Genomic DNA, 20,083 nt, shown 5'->3' on the forward strand with positions numbered 1-20,083 from the left:
TGACAAAATTCAACACCCATTTATGAGAAAAACTCTCCAGAAGGTGGGCATAGAGGGAACCTACCTCAATATAATGAAGGCCATATATGACAAACCCACAGCAAGCACCATTCTCAATGATGAAAAACTGGAAGCATTCCCTCTAAGTACAGGAAAAAAGACAAGGATGTCCACTGTTGCCACTACAATTCAACATAGTTTTGGAAGTCCTTGCCACAGCAATCAGAGAAGACAAAGAAATAAAGGGAATCCAAATTGGAAAAGAAGAAGTAAAACTGTCACTGTTCACAGATGACATGATACTGTACATAGAAAATCCTAAAGATGCCAGCAGAAAACTACCTGAGCTAATCAATGAATTTGGTATAGTTGCAGGGCACAAAATTAACACACAGAAATCTCTTGCATTTCTATACACTAACAATGAAAGATCAGAAAGATAAATTAAGGAAACAATCTCATTCAACACTGCACCAAAAAGAATAAAAGACCCAGGAATAAACCTAACTAAGGAGGTAAAATACCTGTACTCAGAAAACTATAAGACACTAATGAAAGAAATCAAAGACAACACAGAGTGAGGGACATGCCACGTTCTTGGATTGAAAGAATCAGCATTGTGAAAATGACTATCTTACTCAAAGCAATTTACAGATTCAATGCAATCCCTATCAAATTACCAATGGCATTTTTCACAAAACTAGAACAAGAAATTTTGCAATTTGCATGGAAACACAAAATTCCCCGAATAGCCAAAGCAACCTTGAGAAGGAAAGATGGAGTGGTGGAATCAGGCTTCCTTACTTCAGGCTTTACTACAAGGTTACAGTGATCAAGACAGTATGGTACTGGCACAAAAACAGGAATATAGACCAATGGAACTGGATAAACAGCCCAGAGATAAACTATGGTCAACTAATCTACGACAAAGGAGGCAAGGATATGCAATGGAGAAAAGGCAGCCTTTTCAATAAGTGGTGTTGGGAAAATTGGACAGCTATATGTAAAAGAATGAAATTAGAACACTCCCTAACATCACACACAAAAATAAACTCAAAATGGATTAAAGACCTAAATGTAAGGCCAGATACTATAAAACTCCTAGAGGAAAACATAGGAAGAACACTCTTCTACGTAAATAACAGAAAGATCTTTTCTGATCTACCCCCTAGAGTAATGGAAATAAAAACAAAAATAAATAAGTGGAACCTAATGAAATTTCAAAGCTTCTGCACAGAAAAGGAAACTATAAGCAAGATGAAAAGACAACCCTCAGAATGGGAGAAAATATTTGCAAATTAATCAAGAGACAAAGGATATACACTAATAATGAAAATCAGAAAGAGAAATTAAACAATCACATTTACTATTGTAACAAAAAGAATAAAATAGCTAGGAATAAACCTACCTAAGCTGGCAAAAGACCTGTACTCAGAAAACTCTAAGACACTGATGAAATAAATCAAAGACAGCACAGTCGGATGGAGAGATACACTATGTTAATGGATTGGAAGAATCAATATTGTGAAAATGACTATCCTACCCAGAACAATCTACAGATTCAATGCAATCCCTATCAAATTACCAATGTCATTTTTCTCAAAACTAAAACAAAAAAATTACAATTCTTATGGAGGCACAAAAGACCCTGAATAGCCAAAACAATCTTGGAGAAGAAAAACAGAGTGGAGGAATCAGGCTTTGTAACTGTAGACTATATTACAAAGATACAGTAATCAAGACAGTTTGGTAGTAGCACAAACACAGAAAAATAGATCAATGGAACAGTATAGAAAGCCCAGAGATAAACCCACATATCTATCATCACCTAATCTATGACAAAGGGGGCAAGAATATACAATAGAAGAAAGATAGTCTCTTCAATAACTGGTGCTAGGAAAACTGGACTCCTACATGTAGAAGAATGAACTTAGAACACTCACTTACACCATACACAAGAATAAACTGGAAACGGATTGAGGCCAGACACTACAAACTCTTAGAGGAAAACATAGAAAGCACACTTCTTGACATAAATTGTAGCAAGATGTTGACCCACCTCCTAGAGTAATGAAAATAAAAACAAAAATAACTTTAAGTTCACTGATGTGTTTTCCTGGCATCGCTAATCTGTTATTAAGCCTATCTAATAAATTTTCACTTCATGCATTTCATCTTTATATTATTTTTATTTAATTATTTCATTTATAATTTTCAAAGTTCCCCTACTCCAAAAGTCATGGCTTTTTTGCGTATCATCAGAGTGTCCGGATGTTCTGTGAAGACTTACATGTCTGTCAGTTTGGAATTTCTATGTGTTTTAGAACTTGTACTTCTGGAACCTTCATCAATTTCATAGCTCTCTCAATTTGTCATCATTCACACAAGGAACTCTACTCAATACTCTTTTATAACCTAAATGGGAAAATAATTTGAAAAAGAATAGATATAGGTATATGTATAACTGAATCACTTTGCTGCACACCTGAAAGTAACACAACATTGTAAATCAACTATGCTCCAATATAAAATAATAACTTTTTTAAAATAAAAAAATATCAACCAGGATTTGTTGCTTCTCATCTGCATGTGCAAAGCTTGGTATTTAGGCAAAAATCTAAAAAGACATCTAGGCATCATTCTATAATTTCTTCTCTGAGCCATTCCATCTTCTCCAGTGGCCTGTGCCAGAAAACTCTAGCTTCTTCAGCAGCTCTGAAATCTGATTTTGTCTCCTTAGTTCAGTAAAATATCTGTCTAGAAGTTTCCCTCAGGCAGAAAGCTGTGGTGGCTATGGCTCTCATCTCATGGATTTCCTGTCTCTGAAAATCATAGTCCTGGGGGGGGGGGGTGGGAATGGGTTGGGGTGGGATGAATTGGGAGATTGGGATTGCCATATATACATTACTAATAAGAAAAAGAATCAAATTGTACACTTTAAATACATGCAGTTTATTGTATGTCAATTATATCTCAATAAGTTCTTAAAAAATCATAGTCCAGAACTGCCTGTTGCTTAACATTTTAAAAGATTTGATACATCCATGTTATCCAGTTTGCTAGTTGTTTACAGTTTGATGGTTTATTCCAGAAGCTGAATCTAAAACTTTTGTCTGTTTCTATTTGAATTTCACATTCAGAACAAAAGGAATGTAGAATGTTTAAGGATTAGAGAAAAGATGTATACTACATAGGGTTTTAAAAAGACAATTTTGAAATTTTGAATGTATGTTTTGGAGGAAAATTTCCCCATTCTCAAGTCTTTCAACAGTGAACATTCAATTTATTGTTTTGGTCCTCCCAAATAGTTATAGGCCGTGGCATTTACTTCAATAAATTTTATCTCTGGAATGCTTAAACACTCAGATTATTCTGAACATCGCAGAGTGGTCTCCTAGTCTCATTAGAGAAGCTGTCCAAGAAGTGATATACTGATGTTATAATCTAGGGAACAACACCACTGATCTTTCAGAGAAAAAAACATGATTTATTACGTAAAAAAGACAAACCAGTATAGCACTTCACCTGTTTCAAACCATTCAATGATTGCCAGTATACATACAGTTGCAAAACCTTCAATTATGACTAAAACCCGCCACTCATTTTGACTTCATGTTTTTTAATAAGCATGTGTAATGTTTACAAGAGATATTAATTATTGTCACATTAGTTTTCTGACACCATTGTGTTAAAACAAATTGAAAGCCCTCTTACACTTGCATATGAAAATTGGGTAATTAGATGTGCATTTAGGTAGTTGGGCAACTAAATACCTATTTCTTCCTGCAATTATTTAATTCTCACATGAAATTCTTTTTTATCTTGTTATGTAAGTAATGGTTATGATGCTCTGAAATATAGCTGGAAGATATCATTTGATCAGTCTAACATGGCTGTGAACTTAAAAGAATTAATTCATTTGTTCCTTTGACTATTGAAGACTGAATTTCAAATCCTCCCTTTACCCCAAATTGTAATTTCTGATTCTTAAAAGTATGTAGAGTGTCATGGATTAAACTCAGTGAGTTACAGATAAAACCTTCAAATATCAGTGTAGGCATGGGAAAATTCATTCTTGATTTCAAAGAATCTTAGTCTCAAGGAGATTGTCATTTTGCCTTACAGAGACAATGGTAAGAATCAGGCTTAGTAATTAATTATACCTGCATGCTATACTTGTTGTACATGGCAATAAGTTGGTGGGGGTTAAGAAATCTAGCCTGCACTGTTTGGCCCCATAGCTACTAAGTCCATCTGGCTATTGGGCACTTGAAATGTGGTACTCTGAATTAAGGTGTTCTGTCAGTGTAAACTGATTGAAGATTAGAAAAAAAATAAAGATTGACAACATAAGTACTTCAACTCTTTTATCAAACATTTTACATCCTTTGAGTAGTGATGCAGCTTCTCTAGCAGTGGGGCACCAAGAATATGAGATTCTGGTTCCAGGGTTTAGCTTAATTTCCCTATCTCAATCCATTCCTTTCTTGAATTTATTCTGCAGCAGTTTGTGTTGTCATACTTGCTACCAAAGGATGGAGATGTATACGTATGCGTGTGTGTAATGATCACTGAGATCAATGAAAAGATATTCTGTGGATAATTTCATTTTATATTTTTTTTGCTTTTGTAAAACTGAACAAGCTCTTGTAAGAAGTTTTTCACTTACTTTCAGTGACATTTTAAATAAATTAATTAATTAATAAATAAATAAATTAATTAAATGCAATATAAATAGTTAATTTAATAATTCAGGCAGGCATTGATGTTATTTCAATATTTTGTTGCCCTGATAAGTTCAATCCTCAAATTAAAATTCATTAATTGAATATTATTTTTTAAATTTTCTGCCTCACAGGCACTGGACATAGTAATACTAGTAACTCAGGTTAAGTCTTAGAAAAAAGGAATATACAATAGTACTTGTGTGGTTGGAGTATTATCAGTAGGGAAATTACAGTGATGCAGGATGTCTCTATGTGAAAACTGAGTCCATGCTATGAAGCAGTTAATTCAAAGGAAAAATTAGCCAAAGTAATAACATTATAAAGTGTGAATATCTTTAAATTCTCTCATAGTGGAAGAAATAATGTGTTGATTGTTCCTCAATCCTTAATCTAATTTACAAAATTAAAGCTCTATCTATATTGAATGAAAGCAATTAGATAACGTTGGTTAATACATATAGAGTTGATTGTCAATGTTAATATCCCACTGAGAGATCCCATCCATCTTAAAGGACTTAAATAATACCTTCTACAACTATGAATCCTGGAGTGTGAGCAAAGTATTATTACTAAGTATAAGAAATGTAAACATTTCCATAGCTGAGTGATTATCCATTTTTTTAAAGCAAACCCAGATATCACCCTAGGGTATCCTTTCAATCATCTAAGAAATGTGTTTTAGGAAAAATTTAATAGTTTAAAATCAGAATTCTTATTATAGTGATAAAAATAACATTTACTTTCAGCCTCTTTTTAAACTCTATGATTGGACAATATTCTAGAAATTGTAAGAAAATTATTTCCTTATGTATTAATGTTTTAAAGACAGTTTTAAAGATAGTTATCTACGGGCTGCAACCTGCTCGCGAGCGGGCGCTCGCGGGGAGGCGGCTGCGAGGGGCCGGGGCCGAGCGCCGCGCCCGCCGCCAGCCCTCCCCCCCCCCCCCCCCCCCCCGCCCCAACCCCGGCCGAGGAGCGCCTCTGCGGAGGCTCCCGGCGCGGAGCGAGCGCGCGGGGCACGGGGACCGCGGCCCCGCAGGCCCCTCGCGGGCACGCCGCGCCCGCGCCCGCCCTGCCCTGCGCGGTCCGCCCGGCGCCCCGGAGCCCCCCCCCCCACCCCCCGCCGCGAGGATGCTGAGGAGCGGGGCGCGCGGGAGCGCGGCGTGAGGCCCGCGGCCCGGGGCCGAGCGGCGGCGGGGATGGGCGGCGGGGCCCGCGCGGCCGGCCGGGCCCGCGCCCGGGGCCACCCGAGCGGCGGCCGCCGCCTCCGGCCGCCTCCCCGCCGCGCGCCAGCCCGCGGCCTCGCAGCATGTGCCTTCCGCTGAGGCGGGCCGCGCGCCGCCAGCTGCAGGACCATGTGCGGATGGGCGCCGACGCGGGGGGCCCCGGCCCCACGGCCCGGCGGCGGCGGCGGCGGCTGCTTGCTGCTGCTGCTCCTGGCGTCCTGCGTGCCCACCGGCCGCCCAGCCCTCGGGCCGCCCGCCGCGCCGCCGGGGGCCGCCAACGCCTTGTGCGCCGCCGCCTCGGCCCCCGGCGCGGGCAGGCACGTGCGCAGCTACAACCACCTCCAGGGGGACGTGCGCTGGAGGAAGCTCTTCTCCTTCACCAAGTACTTTCTCAAGATCGAGGACGGCAGGGTCAGCGGGACCAAGAAGGAGAACTGCCCGTACAGTATCCTGGAGATAACTTCAGTGGAAATTGGAGTTGTTGCCGTCAAAGCCATTAACAGCAACTATTATTTAGCCATGAACAAGAAGGGGAAGCTCTATGGCTCAAAAGAATTTAACAATGACTGTAAGCTGAAGGAGAGGATAGAGGAACATGGATACAATACCTATGCCTCCTTTAACTGGCAGCACAACGGGAGGCAAATGTACGTGGCATTGAACGGAAAAGGAGCTCCCAGGAGAGGACAGAAAACACGCAGGAAAAACACCTCTGCTCATTTTCTCCCGATGGTGGTGCACTCATAGAGGGAGGCAGTGCTTGCAGATGCAGAGTAACCAAAGGCTCTTCACCAGGCAGAGCTGGTGTTCTTCACGAAGACAGTAGCTCAGAAGGCAAAGACACATTGCAAGTGTCTGCTTGCTTGAAAGAAAGGAAGCCTTTGAAGGGTTTTGTGCTCTCTGCTGACATATGACGTTCTCTTAATTAGCTCTGTGTCCTGCTTTGTAATTGAGATGTAAGCGGATCAAACGGGATCGAAGTTATCCCTAAGTGAACAATATGGTGGCTGAGTTTTGGGTTAAGTTTTTGTTTATGTTTTGTTTTTAACCTCTGAGATAGAACTTCAAGGACAAGGAACAATCTGTTGACTGATCTTCGGGAAAGTTATTTATGGAATAGGAACTCATGTCAGAGACTTCCATTGCTCATTCAAGCCTCATGATTCAGTGAGCAGCAAGACACGCGAGCATTTGCTGGAAAGCACTTGGGTCATGTCATACGTGCAGCCAAAGGAGCTTTGGGCGTGGCATCGTGGAAGAGTTGGACAGGATCACAGAATATAAACGTGGTGTGTAAAACTGTTCTAACCAAAAAAAAAAAAAAAAAAAAAAAAAAGTATGGTATGCTTGTGCATTCTGCCTCACCCCTTTCTGTTCTTTCTAAGTTATTTATTTAATAGGATGTTAAATATCTTTCGGGGTTTTGAAGCGTGTCCTCAGTAGCAGCTCCCTGGTTTCCCGTCTCTCTCTCTTCAGCACAGCACGTGCATGTTCACGACTAAGTGTTTTTAAAATTTGGCAAACACTTCGCGGATAGGAGATAGAATTAGGGAAAGGGTGTGAGCGCCCCTGGTGCCATCAGTTGACGTAATCTGCGCTTCTGCCGTAGGAACCGTGCACAACAGACATGGCTTGCGTGAGAGATGCCTGCCATCGCTGAAAGGCATGCATCACTCCCAAGGCGTCCTCCTAATAAACAGACCAGCAGGCCACATTCTTCTCTTTTAATACATCAATATCATGTATATTATAAAAGTACAAGTCTCCAAAAGTATGTTAAAAGAAGGAAAATTGATGGTTAAATACATTTTGGTAGCCTAGCGTCGTTATTTACTGATGATCTTTTTGCCGTATGTCACAGTGGTGAGTGAGGAAGAGGCTGTCTGCATAAGTAAGAACACTTTCTCAGTCTCACGCAGTGCATCTCCCCCACAGGAACGGTCAAGGAATTTGGTATGAAGTGCAACCCTCCCAGGGGCTTAAACTGAGCAAATATATTCTGGTATATGTGTAACCATATACTAAAACCTGTCCAAGCTGTATGATCTAGTCGTTACAAACCAAATAAAACTATTTTCTGTAAATTTAAAGAGCTTTGGAAGCTTCCATAATGTAACCTTATTGAAATTCATTTTGTTAGAGCAGGTATAGAAAACGGTATGTAAGAACATACCAGTCATCATCACATTGTATTCTACTAAATAAATACAGAAGCCTTATTTGCAGTGTCTGTAGTGAACTTTAAAAGTGTAGAGAAATACTATTTGTTCTAAATACTTTAAGTGATAACTATAAGATTATATTGATGCTGCAGTTTTATCTTCATATTGCTTGTTTTGAAAAGGTCTGTTTATTTCTATTGTTTGGACACAGTATTTTGGTACAAGGAAAGACTCACTAAATGTGTCTTTTTACTAAAGTTTAACCTCTAGAAAGGCTGGTGTTTTGTGATCCTCTCTAATAACTTAATCGTGTCAATGCTTAACCGGTACTTCCAGTTAATCTGTTATTTAAGAATTAGCTCTATTAAGAAACTTTCCCGTAAAGTAGTCCCATAAAAGGTCATATTTTTCTCATTCCTTAAAAAGTTGGGATGTCAAAGGAAATGCATCAGAGGCAGAGTGTTTTGGCTTTTATGGTACTTGGCTTCCAACTTGCTTTTTGACAAATGGGATTCTAAAAATGTTTAATTTTGTGGTTGGCATCTGTATGTTAAAATGTAATTGGTAACTGAGTCAGAGCTATATAACGCAACTCATTCTTATGAGAACTAGATTCTCTGTTGTTTTCCTTTAAAATAATAATTGCACCTGACACATGAACATGGACCACCCGCAACCAAAATTAAATGTTTGGTGAGACAAGTAGAGTATTAGATGACCATGGTAACAGCAAATAGGGCACAAACTGGATTCATATTTCACGCAGCCATTTAAATTACCAAGAGACTATGTGTAAACAGTCATCATTGTAGCACTCAAAAGACTGAAACAGCTTCTAGCAAAATGTATCAAAGCTTGCAGAAACCAAAAATAGAAAACATTTCCTTCACCCTCTCCCCTGCCTCACCCCCGAAACACACACATTGAGAGAGAAAGACAGAAACAGTTTGGTAAGGAGTAATGAGATTCTCCTGCATTTAAAAATGGCATCTTTGCTTGATATTGGGATAGAATTCTGGTCCCGTTTGCAAATGGAATGGGCTACTGAAGGAAAAGCAGCTCCAGTCCTGAATGTTATGTTTTAAAAAAATAATGGTTTGGGGAGCTCTGCCTCTGCAGGAAGTGTGGCCCCTGGCGACGATGTCAAGGTGCGCCGACCACAGATGTGTGTCCATCCGCGTGCTGACTTCCAGCCGACTCCTCGTATAGATTCCCTCCCTCCTCCTACCTCCCGAAAGGCTGAACAGTGTACAGTATGTTACATTCAAATAAATCAATAAAAGTGCTGGGAAAAGAAAAGAAAAGAAAAAAAAAAGATAGTTATCTAGTCATGTCTCCATGAAACATGTGTACTTTTATTAAAATAATTAAATTTCTACCAGTATTTCTTTATGAAAAACTCATTAGTCTGAGAAGCATTGTGGATTAGTAGGAAATGTATTGACTGTGAATCCTAGTGTTCTTTCTGAAATTAACCAATCCTGCAACTTCAGACAAGTCACTCAACCTCAGTAAACATCATTTGCTTTTTCCATAAAAATGATGGTGGATGTTTGACTAGATCAGTGATTCTTAACTTTCTTTTTCTATTCATTATGCTGCTTTTTTTTTCAGTTTCTATCAAACACCAGAATTCTTCCCTCAAATAAAATCTTCTAAGAGAGATCAGTAACACCTAGGGATCCACAGAGGAGAATGTGAGCTTAACTGATCACTGATCTAGATGATCGGTTGGGGACTAGTTCGTCATAGGAGGGTGAGTCAAAAATTATCCGCAGTCTGGCTGCAGAATTTATAGAAGTCTTAATATAACCCGAGTTATAGTAATTTTTGACTCACCCGCCTAAAATTCTGCATAATTTTATCTTAAAAATCTTAAATTTTAGTTACATCTGGAGCAAACAGACTCCAAAATAGTTTTTTCCCTCTTTTTTCAAGGGTGAAAATGCAATATTTAAAACATTTCAATCCAGAGATCTGTATTCCCAAATCAGATGAAAATCATAATGCATTGGCATTTGAATGTGTAATTTTATCCAAACACTGGATTGATGATTGTTTCCCTTTCTTCGTTTACCTAAGACATTCTATTTCTTCATTTTCCCCTTAGACATGTAAATGTATTCTCATAAATGGATAGGTTAAAGTGGGAATATTAATTAATTTTATGGATGCATGTTAATGATTGCACACCATTACAAAAAAGTGTTATTTAAAGGTGAGCATTTTTACCATCTGATACAGGTAATAAGATAAAGTAACCTATAGGAAATTTAGAGAAGAATTAGGAGTGAGAAAAGTAGCACAAAAATATGACACTACCATTAACTTTAAAGACCTTAGGAAATTCAGAAACTGTGTCATTTAAAGAGTGGCATAAGACGAGCCTGGTAACATCTTAAAAATCGCTGTAATACATTTTGAGCTTATTTTTGTGTATGGTGTTAGGAAGTGTTCTAATTTCATTCTTTGACATGTAGCTGTCCAATTTTCCCAGCACCACTTATTGAAGAGGCTGTCTTTTTTCCATTGTATATTCTTGCCTCCTTTGTCAAAGATAAGGTGCCCATATGTGCTTGGGCTTACGTCTGAGTTTTCTATTCTGTTCCATTGATCTTCCTTTCTTTTTTTTTTGTGCCAGTACCATACTGTCTTGACCACCATGGTCTTGTAGTATAGTTTCAAGTCAGGAAGCCTGATTCCAAACTCCATTTTTCCTTCTCAAGATGGCTTTGGCTATTCGGGGTCTTTTGCATTTCCACACAAATTGTAAGATTTCTTGCTCTAGTTCTGTGAAAAATGCCATTGGTAATTTGACCGGGATTGCATTAAATCTGTAAATTGCTTTGGGTAATACAGTCATGTTCACGATGTTGATTCTTCCAATCCAGGAACATGGTATGTCCCTCCATCTGTTTGTGTCATCTTTGATTTCTTTCATCAATGTTTTAAAGTTTTCTGCATACAGATCTTTTGCCTCCTTAGGCAGGTTTATTCCTAGGTATTTTATTCTTTTTGCTGCAAAGGTAAATGGGAGAGTTTCCTTAATTTCTCTATCTATTCTTCCATTGTTAGTGTATAGGAATGCAAGAGATTTCTGTACATTAATTTTGTAACCTGCTACTTTACTAAATTCATCAATTAGTGCTAGCAGTTTTCTGGTAGAGTCTTTAGGGTTTTCTATATAAAATATCATGTCATCTGCAAAGAGTGACAATTTTACTTCTTCTTTTCCAATTTGGATTCCTTTTATTTCTTTTTCTTCTCTGCTTGCTGTGGCTAAAACTTCCAAAACTATGTTGAATAATAACGGTGAGAGTGGACACCCTTGCCTTGTTCCTGTCCTTAGTGGGAATTCTTTCAGTTTTTCCCCATTTAGAATGATGTTGGCTTTTGGTTTATCATATATGAAATTAGAACACTTCCTAACACCATACAGAAAAATAAACTCAAAATGGATTAAAGACCTACATGTAAGGCCAGACACTATAAAACTCCTTGAGGAAAAGATAGGTAGAACACACTATGACATCCATCAAAGCAAGATCCTTTTTGACCCACCTCCTAGAATCATGGAAATAAAATCAAGAATAAACAAATGGGACCTAATGAAACTTAAAAGCTTTTGCACAGTAAAAGAAACCATAAAGAAGACTAGAAGGCAACCCTCAGAATGGGAAAAAATAGTTGCCTATGAAACAACGGACAAAGGAGTAACCTCCACAATATACAAGCAGCTCATGCAGCTTAATACCAGAAAAGCAAATAACCCAATCCACAAATGGGCGGAAGACCTAAATCGACATTTCTCCAAAGAAGACATACAGATGGCCAACATACACATGAAAAGATGTTCAACATCACAAATCATCAGAGAAAAGCATGTCAAAGCCACAATGAGTTATCACCTCACACCGATCTGAATGGCCATCATCACAAAATCTGGAAACAACAAATGTTGGAGAGGGTGTGGAGAAAAGGGAACTCTCCTGCACTGTTGGGGGGGGATGTAAGTTGGTACAGCCACTATGGACAGCAGTTTGGAGGTTCCTTTAAAAACTACAAATAGAACTTCCATATGATCCAGTAATCCCACTCCTGGCCATATACCCAGAGAAAACCATAATCCCAAAAGAAACATGTACCATAATGTTTATTGCAGTACTATGTACAATAGCCAGGACATGGAAGTCACCTAAATGCCTATCAGCAAATGAATGGATAAAGAAGATGTGCCACATTTATACAATGGAATATTACTCAGCTATAAAAAGGACTGAGATGGAGCTATATGTAATGAGGTGGATATACCTAAAGTCTGTCATCCAGAGTGAAATAAGTCAGAAAGAGAGAGACAAATATTGTATGCTAACTCATATATACGGAAGCTAAAAATGGTACTCATAAACTCAGTGACAAGATAAGAACAAGGATGCAGATGCAGAGAATGGACTGGAGAGCTCGAGATTTGGGCGGGTGGGGGGTGAGGGGAAAGCTGAGACAAAAAAAAAATCTGTGTAATGCTACTTGTTTATCTACCATAACAATTAATCCTTTGTATCCATTGAATTAATTGTTTCATGTTTGTGTAACTGTCACTCTCCTTAATTGCCCTGTACTATTTTCTCTGAGAAGGGACAGATGTTTTGTAGTTTTTTTTTTTTTTTTTTTTATGTCATTAAGCAGTATCTACCATGATAACACTTGTTGCAACAATTTATTAAGGTGTTTAATCATTTCCCTGTTATGTATATTAACCAATATTGTTATCCATGGCTTGTGAGTTTGTGTTACCTTCCCAATGCTATTTTTAACTTTTGTTTTTGTCTTTTCTACAATGTTGGAGACACAATAGGTACTCAATACATACATCAATTATGGAATTATTCTTCAAATTCCTTCTCTTTTCTCATGTCATCATCACATCCACATCCAGAAAAAAATCATCTAATCTACCAAATTAAAAAAAAAAAAAATTCAAGAATAAGGATGCAGATGCAGAGAATTGACTGGAGGACACGAGGTTGGGGGGGTGGGAGGTGAAGGGGAAGCTGGGATGAAGTGAGAGAGTAGCATATACATATATATACTACCAACTGTAAACTAGGTAGCCAGTGGGAAGCTGCTGTATAACAAAGGGAGATCAACTCTATGATGGATGATGCCTTAGAGGGCCAGGATGGGGAGGGTGGTGGGGAGTCAAGGGAGGGAATATGGGGATATGTGGATAAATACAGCTGATTGACTTTGGTGTACCTCAAAACCTGGTACAAGAATGGAAAGCAATTATATTCCAATAAAAAATTAAAAAATAATGCAACATGAATTACTCAGTAACTTGAAGGAAAGAAAAATAGTAAAAGTGCATAATATATTTGTATTACTTCCATTGAGTTCAGAACTCTTGTTTTCACTTTCTAACTACTGAGAGCTTGTGTTTCTTCAACCCTACTTATCAAACTTCAGCAGGATGAAATTGTGGTTTCTAATAAGATACAACAGAATTATACTACAAAGGAAAAGTGTGCATATGTCTCTCTCTGTGTAATTTGTTATAAATTAATGTGATCTGTATCATTTAGGACCAGAAGAGATAAAAGTTTAACTCAAGGTAATTCAAGGGAGTTGTATGGGAGAAGGTGGAAGACAGTAACTATAGGAAACAAAAACAAAAATAGTAAGTAATGTAGATATTAGGAAATGTTAGCTTGGGGATGACGGCAAAATAGAGGGATGCTGAATGCATCACTCTCTACAGATGCATTGGGAATGCACCAAAAGACACAATAATTCCCACAGAGAACCAGCTGAACACCAGCAGATGACCTTGGACACCAGAAAGGACCACAAAGATCCCAACATAACCGGTAGGGAGGCATCTAAGATGCCTCAAAGAGGGTGAAGCGGCTGAGCTGTGGCAGACTGGAGGGAGTGAGAAACACACGGAGGTTCCGAACTGTAGCTCAGCAATCCCGGACTGAGATGTCGATTCATAGCTGAACAGAGGGTCTGGAAGCAGGAGTGTGGGAACCGGAGAGCTGGCTCAGGGAGAGAAAAATTGTTGCCAGTAAGGTGATGGACAGAGAGGACAGGAGGGAAGAGGTCCACGGTAATAAGTGCCTGACCCTGAGAGCTGCCCAGCCATGATGGCAGCTGGATGTTGCAGGCTCACAGGCCGGGGGAAGGAGCCATGGGCATAGCCTCTCTCTCTCTTTCAGCACCTGCAGCAGGCAGTGGAGGGATGCCTGTGGGCCACCTAAGGTGCTCAGGGATAACAAGTACCCTCAGGCCATCGGGCAGGGCTAGATTAAAACCCCTTGGAATGCAGGCAGCAGGGAGGCTGCCAAGAAAAAAAAAAAAAAAAAAAAACTGAGACAGGCCCAACTCTGAGACTTTCTGTTTACACCTGAGCCACCGGCGTCCCTCTGCAACAGGCACTTCCAAGCCCTACTGAAACAACAGTGCGCCACTGCTCACTCACTCCCAGGGAAAGGAGCCACTATTGTACCCTCTCCCTCCCCACGCACCAACACTTACAGAGGAACAATAAAGGAAGCTCTGCTGGCCACAAAATAATACAAAAAACCCAAGGCTAGTAGAAGGGCAATTACAGCTGAGACTCTAAGGAAACAGAAATATTAGTATCAATTTAATTGAACTGGTCCATTCTGGGATCAGTTCTTTTTCTTTTTTTTTTTTCCTTTATTAATTACGACCTTAGTCCTAAGGCATCTACAAGTTTTATAACATATTTTTTAATTCTATTTTTATTTTTTAGCCTTTTTATATACTTCTATTTCCAGCTAAGTTTTGGTAGTATGGACAATATATCTCTCATACCTTCCTTTCATCTCTATCTTTTACACATTTCTACTCCTTTCTTTTTTTTTTTTTTTTTTTGAAGTTTTTAAAACTTAGTTTCTTTAATGTTTAGCTCTTACAAAGAAAAAGAACCTTGGTTTCATACCATATAGCCCATTGAGACTAAAGAAATACATTCAGGACATTAATTGACATTGTTCTTCTCTTAGCAGAGGAAAGAGCAAACAACTCTTGAGTTAAAATATCCAAATACTATTCCATTACATTAAAGCAAAAATTGGCTTATGTAAAACTTTACAAGAAAGAGAAACATGAATTGATGCATTTGAATCCATCTACAAGCAAGAATGTGCTTTTATTTCAGGGCAAATATTCCTTTGTGGTCTCCTCTATGACACTTTCTAGTATGCTATCTAATATATCCTAGTAGATGCTGAATAGTTGGCTCAGAACAATTTCTGCCCTCAAAAGCCAGATGCCATAACTCCTGTTCTTGTCAGAATATTGATTCTATCAAGTATCTGCTTCTTTAATTTATCATTTTAAAAATCAAATCTCAAATTAGGTCTGAATTGTGGGGTCTAGGTCACACACTTGGGCTACAAAAAAAAAAAAAAAAAAGGCAGAAGAGGAAAATAAGTTTGAGGTTGAAATTCTCCTAAAGGTGTATAGAGAAGATGCAAGGAAGTTACAATACATTGCAAATATCTAATGATTTGTACATAGCTTCTACAGTTAAAAGGTAATGACCTTCATAGTCAATAAGAGGAGATTAAGGCAAAATAGTGACTATCTAAAATTAAATTTTCATTGACAGATTATTATAAATTTCTTATACAATCATAGAATATTATTGATTGATTAAAATTACCATGAAGGGACTTCCCTGGTGGTTCAGTGTTTGAGAATCCGCTTACCAATTCAGGGACACAGGTTTGATCCTTTCTTATGGACGATCCCATATGCTGCAGAACAAGTAAGCCATGGGCCACAATTGTTGAGCCTATGTGCCTCAACTACTGAAGTCAGGGCACTCTAGGGCCTGCATGTAGCAACAACTGAGCCTAAGTGCTGCAACTACTGATGCCTGCACACCTGGTCTACTCCTTTCTTTTTATTTGCATATTTCCAATCACACTACACTCTTCTGTTCCCCTGTCTTCCATCCATTTTTAGTTTATTTTATCTTAACATACTTATAAGCAACACTATCGATAGGCTCAGACACCTTGCTCTATTCTCCAGATGACACACTGCCTTGGTATTTAATATTAGGTTTTTATCTCTATCTTAGTTCTTAGTACAAATGTCTAATTTCATTCTGAGAATCTCCATTCTGACTGGTGGTACTCTACCTCTTTTTTATATTTGATCCTAGCTTACAAAACCTCCTTGGATTAGTGTTTGCATGTGTAAGGTGTTATTTGTTTGTTTGTTTGCCTTTGCTTTTGTCTCTGATTTGTTCTGTTTCAGTTGTCAATTTCTGTTGGGTTTCTCTTTGAATATCTTATAGAACACTGGGGTTCTGTCAGGTCTTTCCAGAGCCTTATGTCCTAATGGATTTAGTAATTGTGTGTCTTATACATGTATGTGTTTCCTTGACTTAATATTTGTTTAACCCAACACTTGGACATTAGTCTGAGGCTTGGTCAGTCTTCTTTAAACACCTCTATCGCTGGGACAAGCAACCCCAAAAGTTTGGACTACCATGAGGAAACAAAGAAACACCATGCAGGCAAAGGAGCAGGAAAAAAACCCTCAAGACCAAATAAATGAAGAAGAAACAGGATAAATGCCTGAAAAAGAATTCAGAGTAATGATAGAAAAAATGACACAAAACCTTCATGACAAAATAGAGAAAGTACAAGAAACAGTTCATAAGAACTCAGAAAAACAAACAGCCATGGATAACAAAATAATTGAAATTAAAAATACTCTAGATGCTATAACCAGCAGAATGACCAAGGCAGAAGAATGAATAAGTGAGTTGGAAGATAGAATGGGGGAAATAACCACCACAGAGCAGGAAAAAAAAAAAAAAAGAATAAAAAGAAGAGGTCTCAGAACCTCAGTGATAACATTAAGCATACCAACATTCGAATTATAGGCATCCCAGAAGAAGAAGAAAACAAGAAAGGGTCTGAGAAAATATTTGAAGAGGTTATAGTGGAAAACTTCCCCAACATGGGAAAGGAAAATAATAACCAAGTCCAAGAAGCACAGAGAGTCCCATACAGAATAAACCCAAGGAGAAATACACCAAGACACATATTAATCAAACTAATGAAAATTAAACACAAAGAAAAAATATTAAAAGCAGCAAGAGAAAAGCAACAAATAACATATAAAGGAAAACCCATAAGGATAACAGCTGACCTCTCTACAGAAACTTTCCAGGCCAGAAGGGAATGGCAGGATATACTGAAAGTCCTGAAAGACAGAAACCTACAGCCAAGAATACTCTAACTAGCAAGAATCTCATTCATATTCGATGGAGAAATCAAAAGCTTTCCAGACAAGCAAAAGTGAAGAAAATTCAGCACCACCAAACCAGCCTTACAACAAGTGCTAAATGAATTCCTCTAAGTAGGAAACAAAAGAAAAGGAAAACATCTACAGATACAAACACAAAACAATTAAGAAAATGGTAATAGAAACACACATGTCAATAATCACCTTAAATGTAAATGGATTAAGTGCTACAACGAAAAGACACAGACTGGCTGAATGGATACAAAAACAAGACCCCTCTATATGCTGCCTACAAGAAACCCACTTCAGATCAAGGGATACATATACACTGAAAGTAAAGGGATGGAAAAAGATATTCCATGCAAATGGAAGTCAAAAGAAAGCTGGAGTAACAATACTCATATCACAAAATTAGACTTAAAGTAGAGACTATTAAAAGAGACAAGGAAGGACACTACATTAAGATCAAGGGATCCATCCAAGAAGAACATATCACAATGGTAAATATCTATGCACCCAACATAGGAGCACCACAGTACATAAGGCAAATGCTAACAGTCATAAAAGGGGAAATTGACAGTAACACAATAATAGTAGGAGACATGAACACTCCACTTACATCAATGGACAGATCATCCAAACAGAAAATAAATAAGGACACACAAGCTTTATATGACACATTAGACCATCTCGACTTAATGGATATTTATAGGACATTCCATCCAAAAATGACAGAATACACTTTCTTCTCAAATGCACACAGAATATTTTCCAGGATAGATCACACCTTGGGTCACAAATCAAACCTCGGCAAATTCAAGAAAATTGAAATCATATCAAGCGTCTTCTCAGACCACAATGCCATGAGACTAGATATCAATTACAGGAAAAAAAAACTGTAAAAAATGCAAACACATGGAGGCTAAACAATTCACTATTAAACATCCAACAGATAATTAAGGACATCAGAGAGGAAATCAAAAAATATCTAGAAACAAATGACAATGAAAACACAATAACCCAAAACCTATGCGACACAGCAAAAGCAGTTCTAAGAGGGAAGTTTATAGCAATATAGTCCTACCTTAAGAAACAAGAAAAATATCGAATAAACAAGCTAACCTTTCACCTTAAACAATTAGAAAAAGAAGAACAAAGAAAGCCCAAAGTGAGCAGAAGGAAAGAAGTCATAAATATCAGAGCAGAAAAAAATGGAAAAGAAAGGAAGGAACAATAGCAAAAATTAATGAAACTAAAAGATGGTTCTTTGAGAAGATTAACAAAATTGATAAACCATTAGCCAGACTCATCAGGAATAAAAGGAGAGGATGTAAATCAATAGAAATAGAAAAGAAAAAGGAGAAGTAACAACGGACACCACAGAAATACAAAATATTATGAGAGACTACTACAAGCAACTATATGCCATTAAATTGGATAACCTGGAAGAAATGGATACATTCTTAGAAAAATACAATCTTCCAAGACTGAACCAGGAAGGAATAGAAACGATGAACAGACCAGTCACAAGTACGGAAATTGAGGCAATGATTAAACATCTCCCAACACACAAAAGCCTTGGGCGAGATGGATTCACGGGTGAATTCTATCAAACAATTAGAGAAGAGCTAAAAACTAAACTCTTCCAAATATTGCAGAAGAAGGAACATTCCCAAACTCATTCTATGAGACCACCACCATCCTGATACCAAAACCAGGCAAAGATGTCACAAGAAAAGGAAATTACAGACCAATATCACTGTTGAATATAAACTAAAAAATCCTCAACAAAATGCTAGCCTACAGAATCCAACAGCCCATTAAAAAAATCATACACCATGATCAAGTGGGGTTTATCCCTGCGATGCACGGATTCTTCAATACACAAAAATCTATCAATGTGATACATCATATCAACGAATTGAAGGATAAAAACCATATGATAAACTCAATAGATGCAGAAAATAATTTTTTAAAAAATCAACATCAATTAATCATAAAAACTCTCCAGAAAATGGGTAAAGAAGGAAATTACCTCAACATAATAAAAGCCATATATGAAAAAACAAAATCCAACATCATTCTCAATAGGGAAAAACTGAAAGAATTTCCTCTAAGAACAGGAACAAGACAAGGGTGTCCACTCTCACTATTATTATTCAACATAGTTTTGGAAGGTTTAGCCACAGCAGTCAGAGAAGAAAAAGAAATAAAAAGAATCCAAATTGCAAAGGAAGAAGTAAAATTGTTACTCTTTGCGGATGACATGATATTATCCATAGAAAACCCTAAAGACTCTACCAGAAAACTGCTAGCACTAATTGATGAGTTTAGTAAAGTAGCAAGATACAAAATTAATGCACAGAAATCTCTTGTATTCCTATACACTAACAATGGACGAGCAGAAAGAGAAATTAAGGAAACTCTCCCACTTACCATTGCAGCAAATGAATAAAATACCTAGGAATAAACCTGCCTAAGGAGGCAAAAGATCTCTATGCAGAAAACCTTAAGACTCTGATGAAAGAAATCAAAGAAGACACAAACAAATGGAGGGATATACCATGTTCCTGGATTGGAAGAATCAACATAGTCAAAATGACTGTACTACCCAAAGCAATTTACAGATTCAATGCAATCCCGGTCAAATTCCCAATGGCATTTTTCACAGAAC

General features: G+C 38.0%; 1 protein-coding gene across 1 annotated transcript; it reads left to right on the top strand.

The window, feature by feature from the left end:
* Positions 1–6,082: 6,082 nt before the first annotated feature.
* FGF10 (fibroblast growth factor 10) lies at positions 6,083–6,997 on the top strand. The gene has a single exon (XM_057717617.1). It carries the CDS (start codon positions 6,083–6,085, stop codon positions 6,698–6,700), a length of 618 nt encoding a protein of 205 aa, XP_057573600.1. The 3' UTR covers positions 6,701–6,997.
* Positions 6,998–20,083: the final 13,086 nt, after the last annotated feature.

Source organism: Hippopotamus amphibius, chromosome X (assembly GCF_030028045.1).
Source record: "Hippopotamus amphibius kiboko isolate mHipAmp2 chromosome X, mHipAmp2.hap2, whole genome shotgun sequence".
Lineage (NCBI taxonomy): Eukaryota > Metazoa > Chordata > Mammalia > Artiodactyla > Hippopotamidae > Hippopotamus > Hippopotamus amphibius.